Raw genomic sequence first — 13,635 nt, forward strand, 5'->3', positions numbered from 1 at the left:
CTCATTTACTGCCATAAATTCATTAAAAAAATATATATAATATAAAAATTAGGGGCAAGAGGCGATCATTTTTTTAAATTGTAATTAATTGCATGACTTCACTAGTTAACTCACGATTAATCACAAATCTTACATCTGTTCTAAATGTACAATGGAAAAATTCTAGGTTTTCATACTCGTTAACAAAAGTGGGGGAAAAGTGTTAAACTAATAAAAACAGTTCAATTGAATTTTTTGACTTTTATAGCCGTCAATGGCAGTGAATTAATTTTTTTAAAAAAGCGGGAAAAAAACTATTAAATATTTGGGGCGTTAGGTGATTAAAGTTTTATATCGTAATTAATCACATGACTTCACTAGTTAACTTAAAAGTGGAAAAAGTGTTAAACTAATAAAAATAGTTTAAATAAAATGTTGACGTTTTATAGCTGTCAATGGCTCATTCACTGCCATTGACGGCTATCAACGTCAAAAATTAATTTGAACAATTTCTATTAGTTTAAAAAAAAATCCCCACTTTTGTTAACAAGAGTATGAAAACCTAGAATGTTTTTATTGTACATTTAGAACAGATAACATTTGTGATTAATCATGAGTTAGATATTGAAGTCAAGTGATTAATTAATATTAAAAATTTTAATCACCTGATGCGATTTTAAAAAACAAAAGAAAAAATTATCAAAAATGAGGGGCATTAGGCGAATAAAATTTGTAATTGTAATTAATCGCATGACTTCAGTAGTTAACTCACGATTAATCACAAATGTTATATCTGTTTTAAATGTACAATAAAAAAAATTGAGGTTTTCATACATTAGTTGACCAAAGTGGGAAAAAATCTCAAACCAATAGAAATAGTTCAAATGAATTTTTGACGTCTATCGCCGTCATTGGCAGTGAATGAGTTAAATGACAACTGTGAATAGGAAGAATGCAGTTGCGGATATCTGAAATGTTCTTTTTGACAATCTGCATCATCCAGTGCAGCCGTTTAAAAGGCCATAAACAACTAACTCCACCACTGTTTGCAAAGATAATTTGTGTTGGCGGAGATGAACTACTGATTACATAAACAAATGGATCACAATTTGTTGCCACTGATTGCTGTTAACTAATAAATGGCTCTATTAGGCCAATTCTATAAAAGCTTTGTTCGTGCCTGCGAACCGAATGACGCCAAAACACTTACAAATGTACACAATTTTCACACAAAAAAAAGTTAGAAAGGTGAAAAGTGAGTATGCAGTGTGTGTGTGTGTGTTCATAATCAATACAGGCCCCACTGCATAGATTGTCCTTCACTGAAGTTTAATGGCCTCCAAGAGAAAAACATTTATCACAAATATTGGCAGGCAAAGAACTCAGGCAGTCCACGCATTGTGAATAATTTACACTTAAATAATACAAAATTCACACTCGTTCATAACAGCTCCTCGTTGCATTCTCATCACATGCAAAACATAACGCAGCTCGTTCACATAATGTCCCTGATTTGGTAAGAAGATGGTGCCGCTTGATGGTCCCACTAAGGTATTTCTTCCTTAACAATAAAATGTTTCTTTTGAGGGGAGGTATTAAGGCTGCGTGAAAGTAAAATTGCAAGGACAAAAATCACAGGAATTATGAAAAAAAAAAAATCTTGAAATACGTGTTACACTACAAGTCACTCTCGGAGTCAAAATCACAATAAAGTGGAACTATTATGAGAAAAATGTCTTTTTAAAAAGAATATATAGTCAAACATGTCCAGAACGAAAAATAAATTATGACAATGAAGTCATAAAATGAATAAAATAAGAAAAAGACAAGAATGAAGTTGTAGAGCAGATTTTTTTTTTAGATGTACAAAAATATTTGTAATACTGTACAATAAAAAAACATTGTAAACTAAACATTTAGTTTAACATTTAAAAAAAAAAATCTAAATACATACTACAAAAAAAGTGCAGACTTAAAAACTACCTTTTAAAATACTTAATTCTTATGTTACTTATTCTTTACCTAATATGACTTATTTTTGTAAAATTATGACCTTATTCTTTACATCTTTATTCTCATATTATGACTATTATAGTATTCTTTTTACATTATAACTATAATTTTCTCATGTCTTTTTTTTTTTTAAACAATTTTTACTTTTTCTTACATTACATCTTTATCATTATAATAGTATGACTTTTTTTCATTGTACAACAGCTTTATGGTTTTATTTTAGTTTATTTTTTTAACACTACTGGTACCTTTTTCTTCGTAATATTACTCCTTTATTCTTTTCAGAATGACTTTTTCTTCTTGTAATCTTGTTCTCTTGTAACGCTACATCTTTAGTCTTGTAACATTGCAACCTTTTCCTCATAATTGTACCCCAAACCCTTTTCAGCGCAGCCTTAATACCTCATTGCCGTGCTAGCTATGCAAAGCAATATATGATAATACACATCAGGCACAGCATTTGGGAAAATAATGATCCTTATCGCCAGTTTTGGTTGACAAATCAAGCAGCATTTACATATAGTAGTCAAGAAAACTTTTCTGGTTACGTTCTCGGGTTCACTAGTAATTCTTAAAGGGGAAACGGGTATATGTGGAAAGAGGGGGAAAAAAAATCTTCCCTCTGAGAAACAAACAATTTCTTTGGGAATGATGGAAAACTTGAGTTCCACTCAATCAGATAAGAGTGAAATCACGCGCCGTCATTATTTCAACATCGGAGAAGACCGTGTCTGGTCCCGTGGAGGGCTGTGCCAAACTGTAGCAAAATCAACCGGGTTCTTGCGTCTACCAGAACTGCGACACGGAACGTACTAATAAACCCGAAAAGCTTGATGCTCAGTTTTGAAAAATTGTACCTATTAGAGTTGTGAAAATGTACCAAATGATTAGATATTGTACAAAATTAGCAGGGTTCTTCCCCTGAAGGAAAACCGCACCGATTAGAAACCCATAAATCTGACCTTTAACCTCAGCTGCCTTAAACAATTAGGATCGGATATCACCCAAATTCAATATTCATTCTTTCTATGATGTCGTGAACTTATTTCAACTTGAACGAGGAATGCAAACTCTGACATCACCGTCTCAAGCATTTTGGATTGGTGCAAAATCAATTTTGTCTTTCTCAGGTCAGTATTAGTGATCCGGAACTGCAGGTTCAAAATACCAATGTTACACACGCAATGTACATGTACGACACACCGACACGCACAGTGCGTGAGAGAATGACACAAAAGGAGTTTGTTGACATTGACAGTGAAGTGGCGTAACACTTGACTTTCGGCCTGAGTGAGAAGCCCTGGTGGTTTCTTGCTTGAGGGCAACGGCGGATCGAAATATGCTAAATGTTCATTGATCCGGGATAAAACACACACACACACACACAACCACACACTGACATACAGTGGATATAAAAAGGCTACACAACCCTGTTCAAAACTGTTGTGATTTTTAAAAATTAAAGCAAGATAAAAATCATTGAAAAACTTTTTTTGGACTATTAACTCATTCACTGCCATTGACGATTATAAACGTCAAAAAATCATTTTAACCGTTTCTATTAGTTTAACAGTTTTTTCTACTTTTGTTAACAAGAGTATGAAAACCTAGAATTTTTTTTATTGTGCATTTAGAACAGATAAAATTTGTGATTAATCATGAGTTAACTATTTAAGTCATGCAATTAATTACGATTCAAAATTTTAATCACCTGATGCCCCTAAATTTTTTTATAATTATCTCGTCAGGTGATTATATTTTTTAATTGTAATTAATCGCATGACTTCACTAGTTAACTCCCGATTAATCACAAATTTTAATAATTATCTTGTCAGGTGATTACATTTTTTAATTGCAATTAATCGCATGACTTCATTAGTAAACTCCCGATGAATCACAAATTTTATATCTGTTCTAAATGTACAATAAAAAAAATTCAAAAGTGGAAAAAAATGTTAAACTAATAGAAATGGTTCAAATGAATTTTTGATGTTTATAGCCGTCAATGGCAGTGAATGAGTTAATATGATGTAATGGTTAATTTTGAGGGTGTGCACACTTGTGCAACCACAGTAACTCATTTATTTTACCCTCTTGAAAACATCTTCTTGAGTTAAACCAACTATAAATCACAATAATGGTGGAAAATGTTCTGGAATGATTTATCTTGGTCTTTTTTTTATATATATAACAACAAAAACAGATTTAACCAGAAGTGTGTGGCTTCAACCCCCCCGCCACTGTACATCATTATTGTTGTTGTTGTCAAGAGAGTGAGGTGTGTGTGTGTGTTTCCTTTAGCTACCACAGGTGTGTCTCCCTGATCTCACAAATGATGTTATTAGCCTTCTTAAGTGCCTGAGAGAAACACAAAAGAGTTTAATCAATCCTTTGGAGTCAAACAGGGGAAGGGGGGGTTCGGGGGTGGGGGGGCACCTTTTTATGAGACTTACCTGCAGCATTTGAGCCACCTCCGTCCTCTGCTGCGCCGTGTCCTGAGACTCAATGAGCAGGTCTTTGAGTAGCGTCTGCTTATACAGCTGACCCACCAGCTCGCTCTGCAGATGCTCCTTGACGAAGTTGACCAGGAAGTGCATGACGGTCTTGGGCACGCTGCGCACGCACGCACACGCACTTCAAGTTAAGACCATTTACAAAACAAGTCGGGGACGCCCGACGCTGCCCGGACGGTCTGACCTGTCCTGGATGGTCTTGCGGACGATGAGGAAGTAAGACTTGATGAGCCGCTGGATGACCTCACAGTCCTTCTGCTCCTTCGATGTCAGCTTGCGAGACACGGGCACTGCCTTGAAGAGACAGTGTCAGAATGCATGTGCTTAGGAAGTAAATTGAAAGATGATTTATGTGAAAATTACACATTTTTACTTGTAGCTCAACGACAAATTAATTAAACGAAAACTTGAACTGCAATCTGTCTAAGGTGGGATATAATCAATGCTTAAGCATTCACACACTTAAAATTTGTAAAATGTTGACTTTTTATTTTATTTTTATTTTTTTACTTAAAATTAAACCAATATACCAAATATTCTATATTCTGATTAAAAGTTAATGGATTGTGTTGAATGAACGAAAGGTAATTATATTTACTCAAATATTACAAAAATGGGCAAAAATAGCAGCATAAATAAATGATTTTATGGGTACTCACAATTGAAAATCCGCGATAGAGATATACCGCAATAAACCAACCACAAAGTAGCGAGGGACCACTGTACACACTTGGTTGATTTTATTTTATTTTTTTACTTCAGCCACTCTGCCACTAGATGGCGGTAGGCAACCACCATCAATTGTGAAAATACGGCTAACTGTTGCATTTAGTGCTTGCATTTTCCTTTAAGATTTAAAAACATGCCTGTTTGAATTTTTGTGACAACTATCAAACTATTATGATTGATTGCACCAGTTATCCACAACCAGCAGAGGGCATCAGTAATTCAGGACCAAGATTTTGAAGATTTTTATTTTTTTTTTAAATTGAAAATCCCCATGATCAAAATTCTCAACAAGATTCAAATGGAGTGAGGCGTTGTTGTAAACAAGGCCTTCAAAAGGCAGATAACAATAGGACGCATACATCCAGTGATGAAAAAAAAGTTTGCAATCACTCACTATGTCAAGAAGGTTAATGGGCTGCCCTTTGCTGGGGCTGCCAAAGCCTGCAGCTGGCATTTTCTCCTCCGCGACCTTGTCATTCTTCCAGCGTTTGGAGCCATCCAGGGTGTCTCCCTGATGGCCACAGGAAGTCAGGAGGAACTCTCTTACCGATATGAGACGATACAATCAACTACCTGCTGACTGTTGACGGATGCCGAGACCTGCGCCGCATCCATGAAGTCCGGATGCTTCGTGTTGATGTAGGCGAGCTCGATTGCTACTAAATTATGCACCTGGGAAAATAATAATAATAATAATAAATAAAAGAGCAGAAGTGGAAGCGATTTAAAAAGACACTCATTATTAATTTTTAATACGACTAAAAGGAGGCTTACCATTTCATTGGCAATTGGCAGGCGCTTCCTCAGTAATCCAGTCACTACTTCCACAATGGAATCATGAAGTTTGGGGAACCTCAGAAGCTCCTGGAAAACATCAGAAACAAATAAAATCGCCTTACAACTAATCACATGCCAACCACTTTTCTCATGTTAGTCAACTGCAACTAAATTGTCCATTGTTCCGTAATGCGCAGTATATGGCCAATCACCAGCAAACAGCCAATTGTATTTTAGAGAGAAATTAATGGATGTTGTTAATCCGTCTAATGTTTGTAGTTATGTCAACAATGACGGTCAAACCAAGAAGTTGGAAACTTTGAATGGGAATTAATGGGAACAAATTAGGATTGGAAAGCTGGGAAAAAAATTTGAATTAACTTCTCATGGAAATTTAACTCATTCACTCGCAGCCATTTTCACTGAAAACCCCCTTCGCTCCCGGCTGTTTTACTGGATTTTGACTGGTTTCGCAAGGCCCACAGAATATTCTGTTCTATTGATATAAAAACATGGAACCTAACAAACAAAAAAAGTCTAGAGTCTCCTCTTTCATCGGGGAAATCTGTTTCCGTTTTGCAGCATGGTTCATCATTATTCACAAATGTGTTTAAAACAGTGGGGGAAAAGAGCTTTTTTGCAACGTGGCCCTGGTTGATCTCTTATACTCTGCTGCCACCTGCTGGCCATTTTTTGTAATAACTACCATTGCTTTAAACATTCTCTTCAGTTCAGAGGCTGCATCAAAGCCTTCTGTATGCTCTAGCATAAAAAAAAAAAAAAAGTATAAATATGATTTTGGGAATATAGTAATATTTAAAATAGAACGTATTTATACGTTTTCGGGAGCAAATTATTTAATGAATTAAGTCAGTCGCCCTTTTCAATATAAATTGTCTTTAATAAGTGAGGGAGAACCAGTAGAGGAAAATCCAGACTCAAACAGGATTTTTAACTCATTTTTGGCCCCCACTTTCAAAATGGAAGAGCGGTGAATTATTGCATCACATGGCGAAGAGGGCCATAATAATTTGCAAACACAGAAACTTCTCACATGCAGAGCCTGCTGCTGTGGTTGGCCCAAAACAAGACAGATTTCTCCATTTGGCTAAGCTAAGCTGCGCAAACATTATCTGGCTGTCCCGGAGATTTTTTTTCTCAGGCTGTAAATGTCATTATGAGAAAGCGAGCGACCAGCTGACGTCAACGCTCTTGTGTTCTAACCTGTGATCCGCCGAAATTCAATACATGAAATGTCCACTGTGTGTGAATTATCAAATTTTTTTTCATTTTACTACGAAAAAAATATCAATGATAACATCAAGGAGTAGTTCCTGTGGACTTGACTTTCATCATATTAGTGTCAACATGAAAAAAAAAGGACCGCTTAGTAGTCTAACAATACGCCCAATGTAAAATACACAAACTCAGCATTGAACTAAAGCTAGCATTAACATAACATTTATCATCCACTGATGTCATCACACCACAACAAAAAGGTAAGGTATTTTTTAATTGTTTAAATACTGTACTGTAAATGTAAAAAACATAAATAGGAATTTTCTGTTTTTGGAGCTTGGGAACGGATTAATTGCATTTACATTATTTCCTATGGGAACAAATGTTTTGGAGGTTGAACAATTCGGACTTTTGAACATTTTGAAGGAACCAATTATGTTACAAACTCCGAGGTACCACTGCAGGTCTGATCTCAAACACTGCGATTAGACGACCCTAGCGTCCTTCTATCACCTGCGTGCTAAAAGACGAGCAGTGCTGGATGATCCTCTGCAGCTCTTCGTGGACCAGCTCCACGCAGCGGAGACTGGGCTCTTCCAGACGCTTGATTTGACGCTTCACCAGCAACTCAAAAGACACCTCTGGGACAAAAAGTGCAGGACGTGGACCCTGGAGTGGAACGTTTAGAAACACACAAAAATACCTTATTACTAAGCGTCCATTACTGTGAACATAAGTTGGAGTGAACGCACGGTAGCGTTGCGGATGGCGGTGAGGATGTTGAGTTCTGTCAGTCCTCCGAGAGGGTCGATGGACTGCAGAGTGCGGCCGAAGGTTTCGTGGAAGATGTAACAGATGCGAGCTCCGCCACAGCTGCAAGATAGAGACACGCTTAAGCATTTGTATACATGTGTTCATCGGTTTTCATTTAATAAATGGGACTAATCAATAAAATACTTCAGATATTTACAGGAATTGGACTAGTGCTGTCACTACCAAATTTTTTTTAGAATCGAAATTACAAAAGTATTTTTTTTTTTCCCTGATCACTGTTTATTGACCAGTGATTGGTGTTTATTTTGTACTTCATATTCGTATAATGAATTTTAAAAAAGTGGGGATTGATGTTGTACTAGTTTACCGGTTCGGTTATTGTTTTCCAAAGTAAAAACAGATGTTTGCAAAATGTCTTATTTTGGTTAAGCAGAGAAGATAATTACTCTTATTTCATGAATGACTATAGAAATTAGTGAACAATGAATGTTGATATGCTGAAATCGGAGGATTTGGACAATTTTAAATAAAAAAAAATGGCTCCAAACGAATATTAACTCATTCACTCCCAGACATTTTCACTGAAGCAACCCCCTTTGCTCCTGGCTTGGATTTTATTGAATATTGTGTTCTATTGCTAAAAAAAAACATGGAACCTACCAAAAAGAAAGATTAGAGTCTCTTCTTTTATCAGGAAAAAAGTATATTTGTATCTGTTTCCATTTTGCAGCAATTAGCATTAGAATATAGCTAAGTTCCAACATTATTCACAAATCTGTTTAAAACACTGGGAAAAAGCGCTTTTTTGCAACATGGCCCTGGTTGATCTCTTATACTCTGTTGCCACCTGCTGGCCGTTTTTTGTAACAACTACCATTGCTTTAAGCCGGCTCTTCATGTCAGAAGCTGTATCAAAACCTTCTGTGTGCTCTTGCATACAAAAACATAAAAAAAAACGTTTAAATACGTTTTCGGGACCATGACAATATTTAAAATAGAACATTTTTATACATTTGGGGAACAAAGGAGTTAAAATAGCTTAATTATTATTAATCGACTAATTTTGACAGCAAGGTCATATACAAGCGACTGTCACACTCACAGCTCCGAGGTTTGAATGTAGCGCGCCGTTCCCTCGATGGTGTTGCAATAATCGCTGGCGAACTTGGTGACAATCTGCAGCAGAGTGGCGCTGTGGTCCTCCACCGACTGGCCGTAGCTGTTGAGGCGCGACTGGTACTGGGCGCTGAGCACCGTCACGCGGGTCTTCAGGTCCGGCAGGCAGTCTCGGATGTGGTGCATGAGCAGCCTGCTGAGCGTTTTGGCCAGGTAGCGGGAGCCGGCGCGGGAGGCCAGCGACGGGTAGTGGCGCTGCAAGAAAGCCTGCTCGTCCTTCATGCAGTCCGCCAGGCTCTTCTGAGTGTTGATGTCATGCTGGCTCCTATAAGAGGGCGTCAAATCGTGAATTCATGGACAATCATGGGGAAAGCGGGAAATTTGGGGCTCATCGTTACTGCAAACCTGTTAACTACACCGATGATACCCAGCCTGACAGGGATGACTCGACCGAGAAGTACCTCCAGAGCGTCTGTCCCCGCGTCCATCAAATCCAGCTTGCTGACCACGAGCAGAGTTCGTCGACCTGATGGATACAAGAATACAATGTAAAGCAGGGGTCTGCAACTTTCGGCTCTGGAGCCACATATAGCTCCTTGTGGATCTCAAAAAAAAAAAAAAAAAAAAAAACATTTGTAGAAATTAGATAAAATATATTCTTTACATGAATTTAGATTTATTTTTATTTTATGAATAATCAGTCAAAATTTGTAAATTGTCAGAAAATGAAGGACGAAAGGTAGAGGAAAATGTTTTTTAAATTACCATTAAATGTCCATGAAATTGCCCAAAATGTCAGAGAATTTAATAAAAAAAAAGGCAGAAAAGAAAATGTTCAAAAACAAAAGAGGAAATCTCCAAAATTGCCATAAAATGTCCACAAAATTGCAACAACAACAAACAAAAAAAGTCAGAAAACGTATTTAAGAAAAGACAGGAAAGAAAATGTTCAAAAAGTAACCATAAAATGTACAAAAACAAAAGAAATCCCCAAATTGACTATAAAATGTCCGAAAATTTATACAAAAAGGGCAGAAGGATTTTTTTTAAAGCCATAAAATGTCCGAAAAAATGAAGAGGCAGAAAATTACACTACGTCCATAAAATTTCCAAAAATGACAGAAAGGCCAAAAAGTCTAAAAATGTATGAAAAATAAAGTCGGAAAAATTACCAATTAATAAGAAAACAAAAATGTAAAAAAAATCAAATGATCTGGGGCTCTAGAAATATTTTTTGTTAATAATTTGGCCTAAAATGGATCTTTTGACAGGAAATGCTGCTGACACCTGATCTAAGGCAATGATTTCCAACCACTGTGCACACGTCGTCTCATCGCCTAAATTAACTTGTGTCCTATTTTCCGCACCTTATATGACACAATAACCAACGTAGAAGCGGCCGCTGCGTTTGGAATATCTCACCATCTGGATCGACCTCGCGAGCCAATTTCAGAGCGTCCGAGGTGGCCAAGTCAGAGTTGGCGGCGGACACGGAGAGGATGAGGGAGTTGGGATTGGAGATGAAGGACAAGATCATCTCCTGCACTTGGGACTCGATGTCCTCGGGCTGATCCCCAACAGGGACCTGCGGCCACAGTCGGCAACCTGAGTTAATCGCGTACGGTTCGGTATGAACGCCAACGAATGAACATGGCGTGACATTACTTTAGTGATTCCAGGTAAGTCGACAAGGGTCAGATTGAGGACTTTGGGGGAGAAAATCTTCAAATGTATGGGCTCGGCAGTGATTCCCTGGCGGACCCGGAAGTAAGCATACAAATGGCATAGACTTGGTAAATGAGTTGGCCAACAGCGACAATCAACAAAGCAGATTTTGCCTTACCTTGTTGTTGCCTGAAGAACGTTCAGTCTCCGCCTCGATTTCACGGCGAATTTCCCCAAAATCTGTGAAAACCTTTTTTAAAAAAAAAAAAAACATATACAATGAGAAAGAGCTCAAAAGTCACTCCCAGCGAACAGCAGCTGGCATTTCATTTTATAGTCAGTGTACCTGATTCTTGCAGTGCAGGAAGGTGCCCCATTCTTCAGCTTTGACACCTAAACAGAGAAATATAATTGTCATTCGGAATCGAGAGAGAGAAAAAGGAAAACAAACACAATCACTGGCAACAACATTAGCTACACCTGCGAGATCCAATACAAAAGCTTTTTCAAAACATTTTCTTTAGCTGATGATAGGGGGAGGATACTTGATTGATTCCTTACTCTACTTATCATATTGAGATTAAAAGTGATGAAATGTACTTTACTTTTTTTAAATATATAGCTGTTTAATGTCAGTGGATTGTGCAGGAGTGCCTAATGTACAAGTGCATCTCAATACATTAAAACATTAATTTCTTTCAGCTGAAAATACTTTCCGGATATTAAAAAAATATATTTTGATTTTCAACACCTGTTTTCAAATGTATTGAGATGGTAAATGCTGTGCTTTTATTTAAATTGTCAAAATTAAATAATTCATTCAGTGTAACAAATCTATATTAACTCATTCATTGCCATTGACGGCTTTAGACGTCAAAAATTCATTTGAACTATTTCTATTAGTTTAACATTTTTCCCACTTTTGTTGACAAGAGTATGAAAATCTAGAGAGAAATTTTTTTATATATATATAATAAAATTTGTGATTAATCGTAAGTTAACGAGTGAAGTTATGTGATTAATTATGATTAGAAAAGTTTAATGGCCTGACGCCCCTAATTTCTAACAATCTTCTTTTTTATGTGATAAAATAAAATAAATAAATAATAATTTTAGTTCTTTTTTTTATAATCTTTTTTTTATAAAGAAAAGATTATTAAAAATTAGGGGCATCAGGCAATTTTTTTTTTTATCGTAATTAATCGCATGACTTTACTAGTTAACTCACAATTAATCACAAATTTTATATGTTGTAATACAATTAAAAAATGTCTAGGTTTTCATACTCGTGTTAACAAAAGTGGGGAGATAAAAATTTAAACCAATAGAAATAGTTAAAAATAATTTTTGACGTCTATAGCCGTCAATGGCAGTGAATGAGTTAACGTGAACGCAACGAAATTACATTTTCCAGGATATTCTTAATGAATTGAGATGCAGATACAGAAATTAGTAAGAATACATGCACAAAGAAATTTGCAGAGACCTGGGTAGCTGTTTTGTGCAGTTTGCTTAACTCCATTTCCTGGAATTTTTTTTAAGAAAGAAGGGGTGGGGGAAGAATGTGTTAGTACAGAAAGATGAAGGCTTTAAAAGAAATAGTAACTATGACGTGACAAAAGAAAAACAACTCCAAGCAGAAGACAATCGTGAACATGCTCTTAATTGATCTGCTTTATGATGACGAGGCGATAGACCGTTTTCAGTCTTTAGCCGCTCCTCCAGAGGCGCAACGTTGACAAGCTGCAGCACCAGCGGTCGCCTGGTGACGATCCCTGAGCCTCGGGGCAAGAAATCACGCCCAACTAGGCTCTCCAGCACCGAGCTCTTCCCGCTACTCTGTTAGGAGACAAGACAACATACCAGAGTGACGCTTGCACCAGCACCACCCACTGAGTCATTACTTCATTCTATAATATTTGTATGACACACGCTGTCATCGTCAGACAGAGCTGTATGGAAAAAATAATAATGCTTTCATATTGTTAATGCCAGAATTTTGCCATTCATTCATCATTCACAGTGCAAAGTTTCCGATTAGGAGTATTTCCAAAATTCCTCAGCTTTACACTCCAAGGAAATGAAGCAGGATTTTCCACCTCTTTGCAAAAGCACCTAATGTGACCAGCAAATGTGCATATATAAAGAAGCATCTCACCTGAGATCCGACCACGACGATTTGAGGCAGATGAATGATCTCTGTGCCCACTGTGAGGAAAACCTCTTGTAAACGGTTAATGGTGGGAATCAAAGTCTCCATCCTGCTTCCACTAGAGTGGACTCACTGGGTTGGAAGTCAAGCTGCAGTCAGAAAGTCGGCAAAACGTGCACGAGTGGGCATATTAAATTACAGTGGAAGTCATGGGACTATAAAAGGAGGAGTGGTGCTGATGAGAGGGCTCAGCAGCCCTGCAGCACAACATCTGACCGAACGCATGCATGTTTAACACCGCTGCATGTTCCATTTTTTTTCTACGACAGTATTGACGAAGTGTGTTGCTAATACTTACACTGACATCGCAATTAGACGAAAATGGCAGCAAAATAAGGCCGACAGGGACCAATAACATCAGCTAATGTTAGCTAGCTACGACCCTAAGCAGGAAGTGGTAGGTTGTGCTAGCATTGCGGTTAGCCGCGGAAACAAAACAAGCTAGTCTCTCACATACCGGCGTACAACGTCAATATCCCGTCTCATCCGACGTGTTGATCCGTCATACTTCGTAGGAATAGACACAGAGGGTCAATATAGTCGTCTTATGTTCCAAAGCGTCATCCAAGCGGTGATTCGGTTGGAATACCTATGGGCGGTTCCCACAGTGCTCTTCTT

General features: G+C 37.3%; 1 protein-coding gene across 3 annotated transcripts; it reads right to left on the bottom strand.

Moving 5' to 3' along the window:
• Positions 1-1,287: 1,287 nt before the first annotated feature.
• Positions 1,288-13,621, bottom strand: LOC144049335 (dynamin-1-like protein). Of its 3 annotated transcripts, none has more exons than XM_077562165.1 (18): positions 13,475-13,621; positions 12,964-13,106; positions 12,503-12,644; positions 12,292-12,330; positions 11,152-11,198; positions 10,984-11,055; positions 10,806-10,892; positions 10,563-10,725; positions 9,546-9,666; positions 9,127-9,465; positions 8,003-8,123; positions 7,764-7,919; positions 6,009-6,098; positions 5,808-5,906; positions 5,629-5,745; positions 4,690-4,799; positions 4,446-4,605; positions 1,288-4,350 (listed from the first exon to the last, which is right to left on the bottom strand). In XM_077562165.1, the coding sequence occupies exons 2-18, from the start codon at positions 13,063-13,065 to the stop codon at positions 4,294-4,296; spliced, it is 2,022 nt and encodes a 673-aa protein (XP_077418291.1). In that variant the 5' UTR covers positions 13,066-13,106; positions 13,475-13,621; the 3' UTR covers positions 1,288-4,293. The 3 variants fall into 3 exon arrangements, with proteins under 3 accessions (XP_077418291.1, XP_077418292.1, XP_077418293.1); XM_077562166.1 differs by lacking the exon at positions 13,475-13,621 and adding an exon at positions 13,316-13,463; XM_077562167.1 differs by lacking the exon at positions 12,292-12,330.
• Between the last annotated feature and the right edge of the window lie 14 nt (positions 13,622-13,635).

Source organism: Vanacampus margaritifer, chromosome 3 (assembly GCF_051991255.1).
Source record: "Vanacampus margaritifer isolate UIUO_Vmar chromosome 3, RoL_Vmar_1.0, whole genome shotgun sequence".
Taxonomy (NCBI): Eukaryota; Metazoa; Chordata; class Actinopteri; order Syngnathiformes; family Syngnathidae; genus Vanacampus; species Vanacampus margaritifer.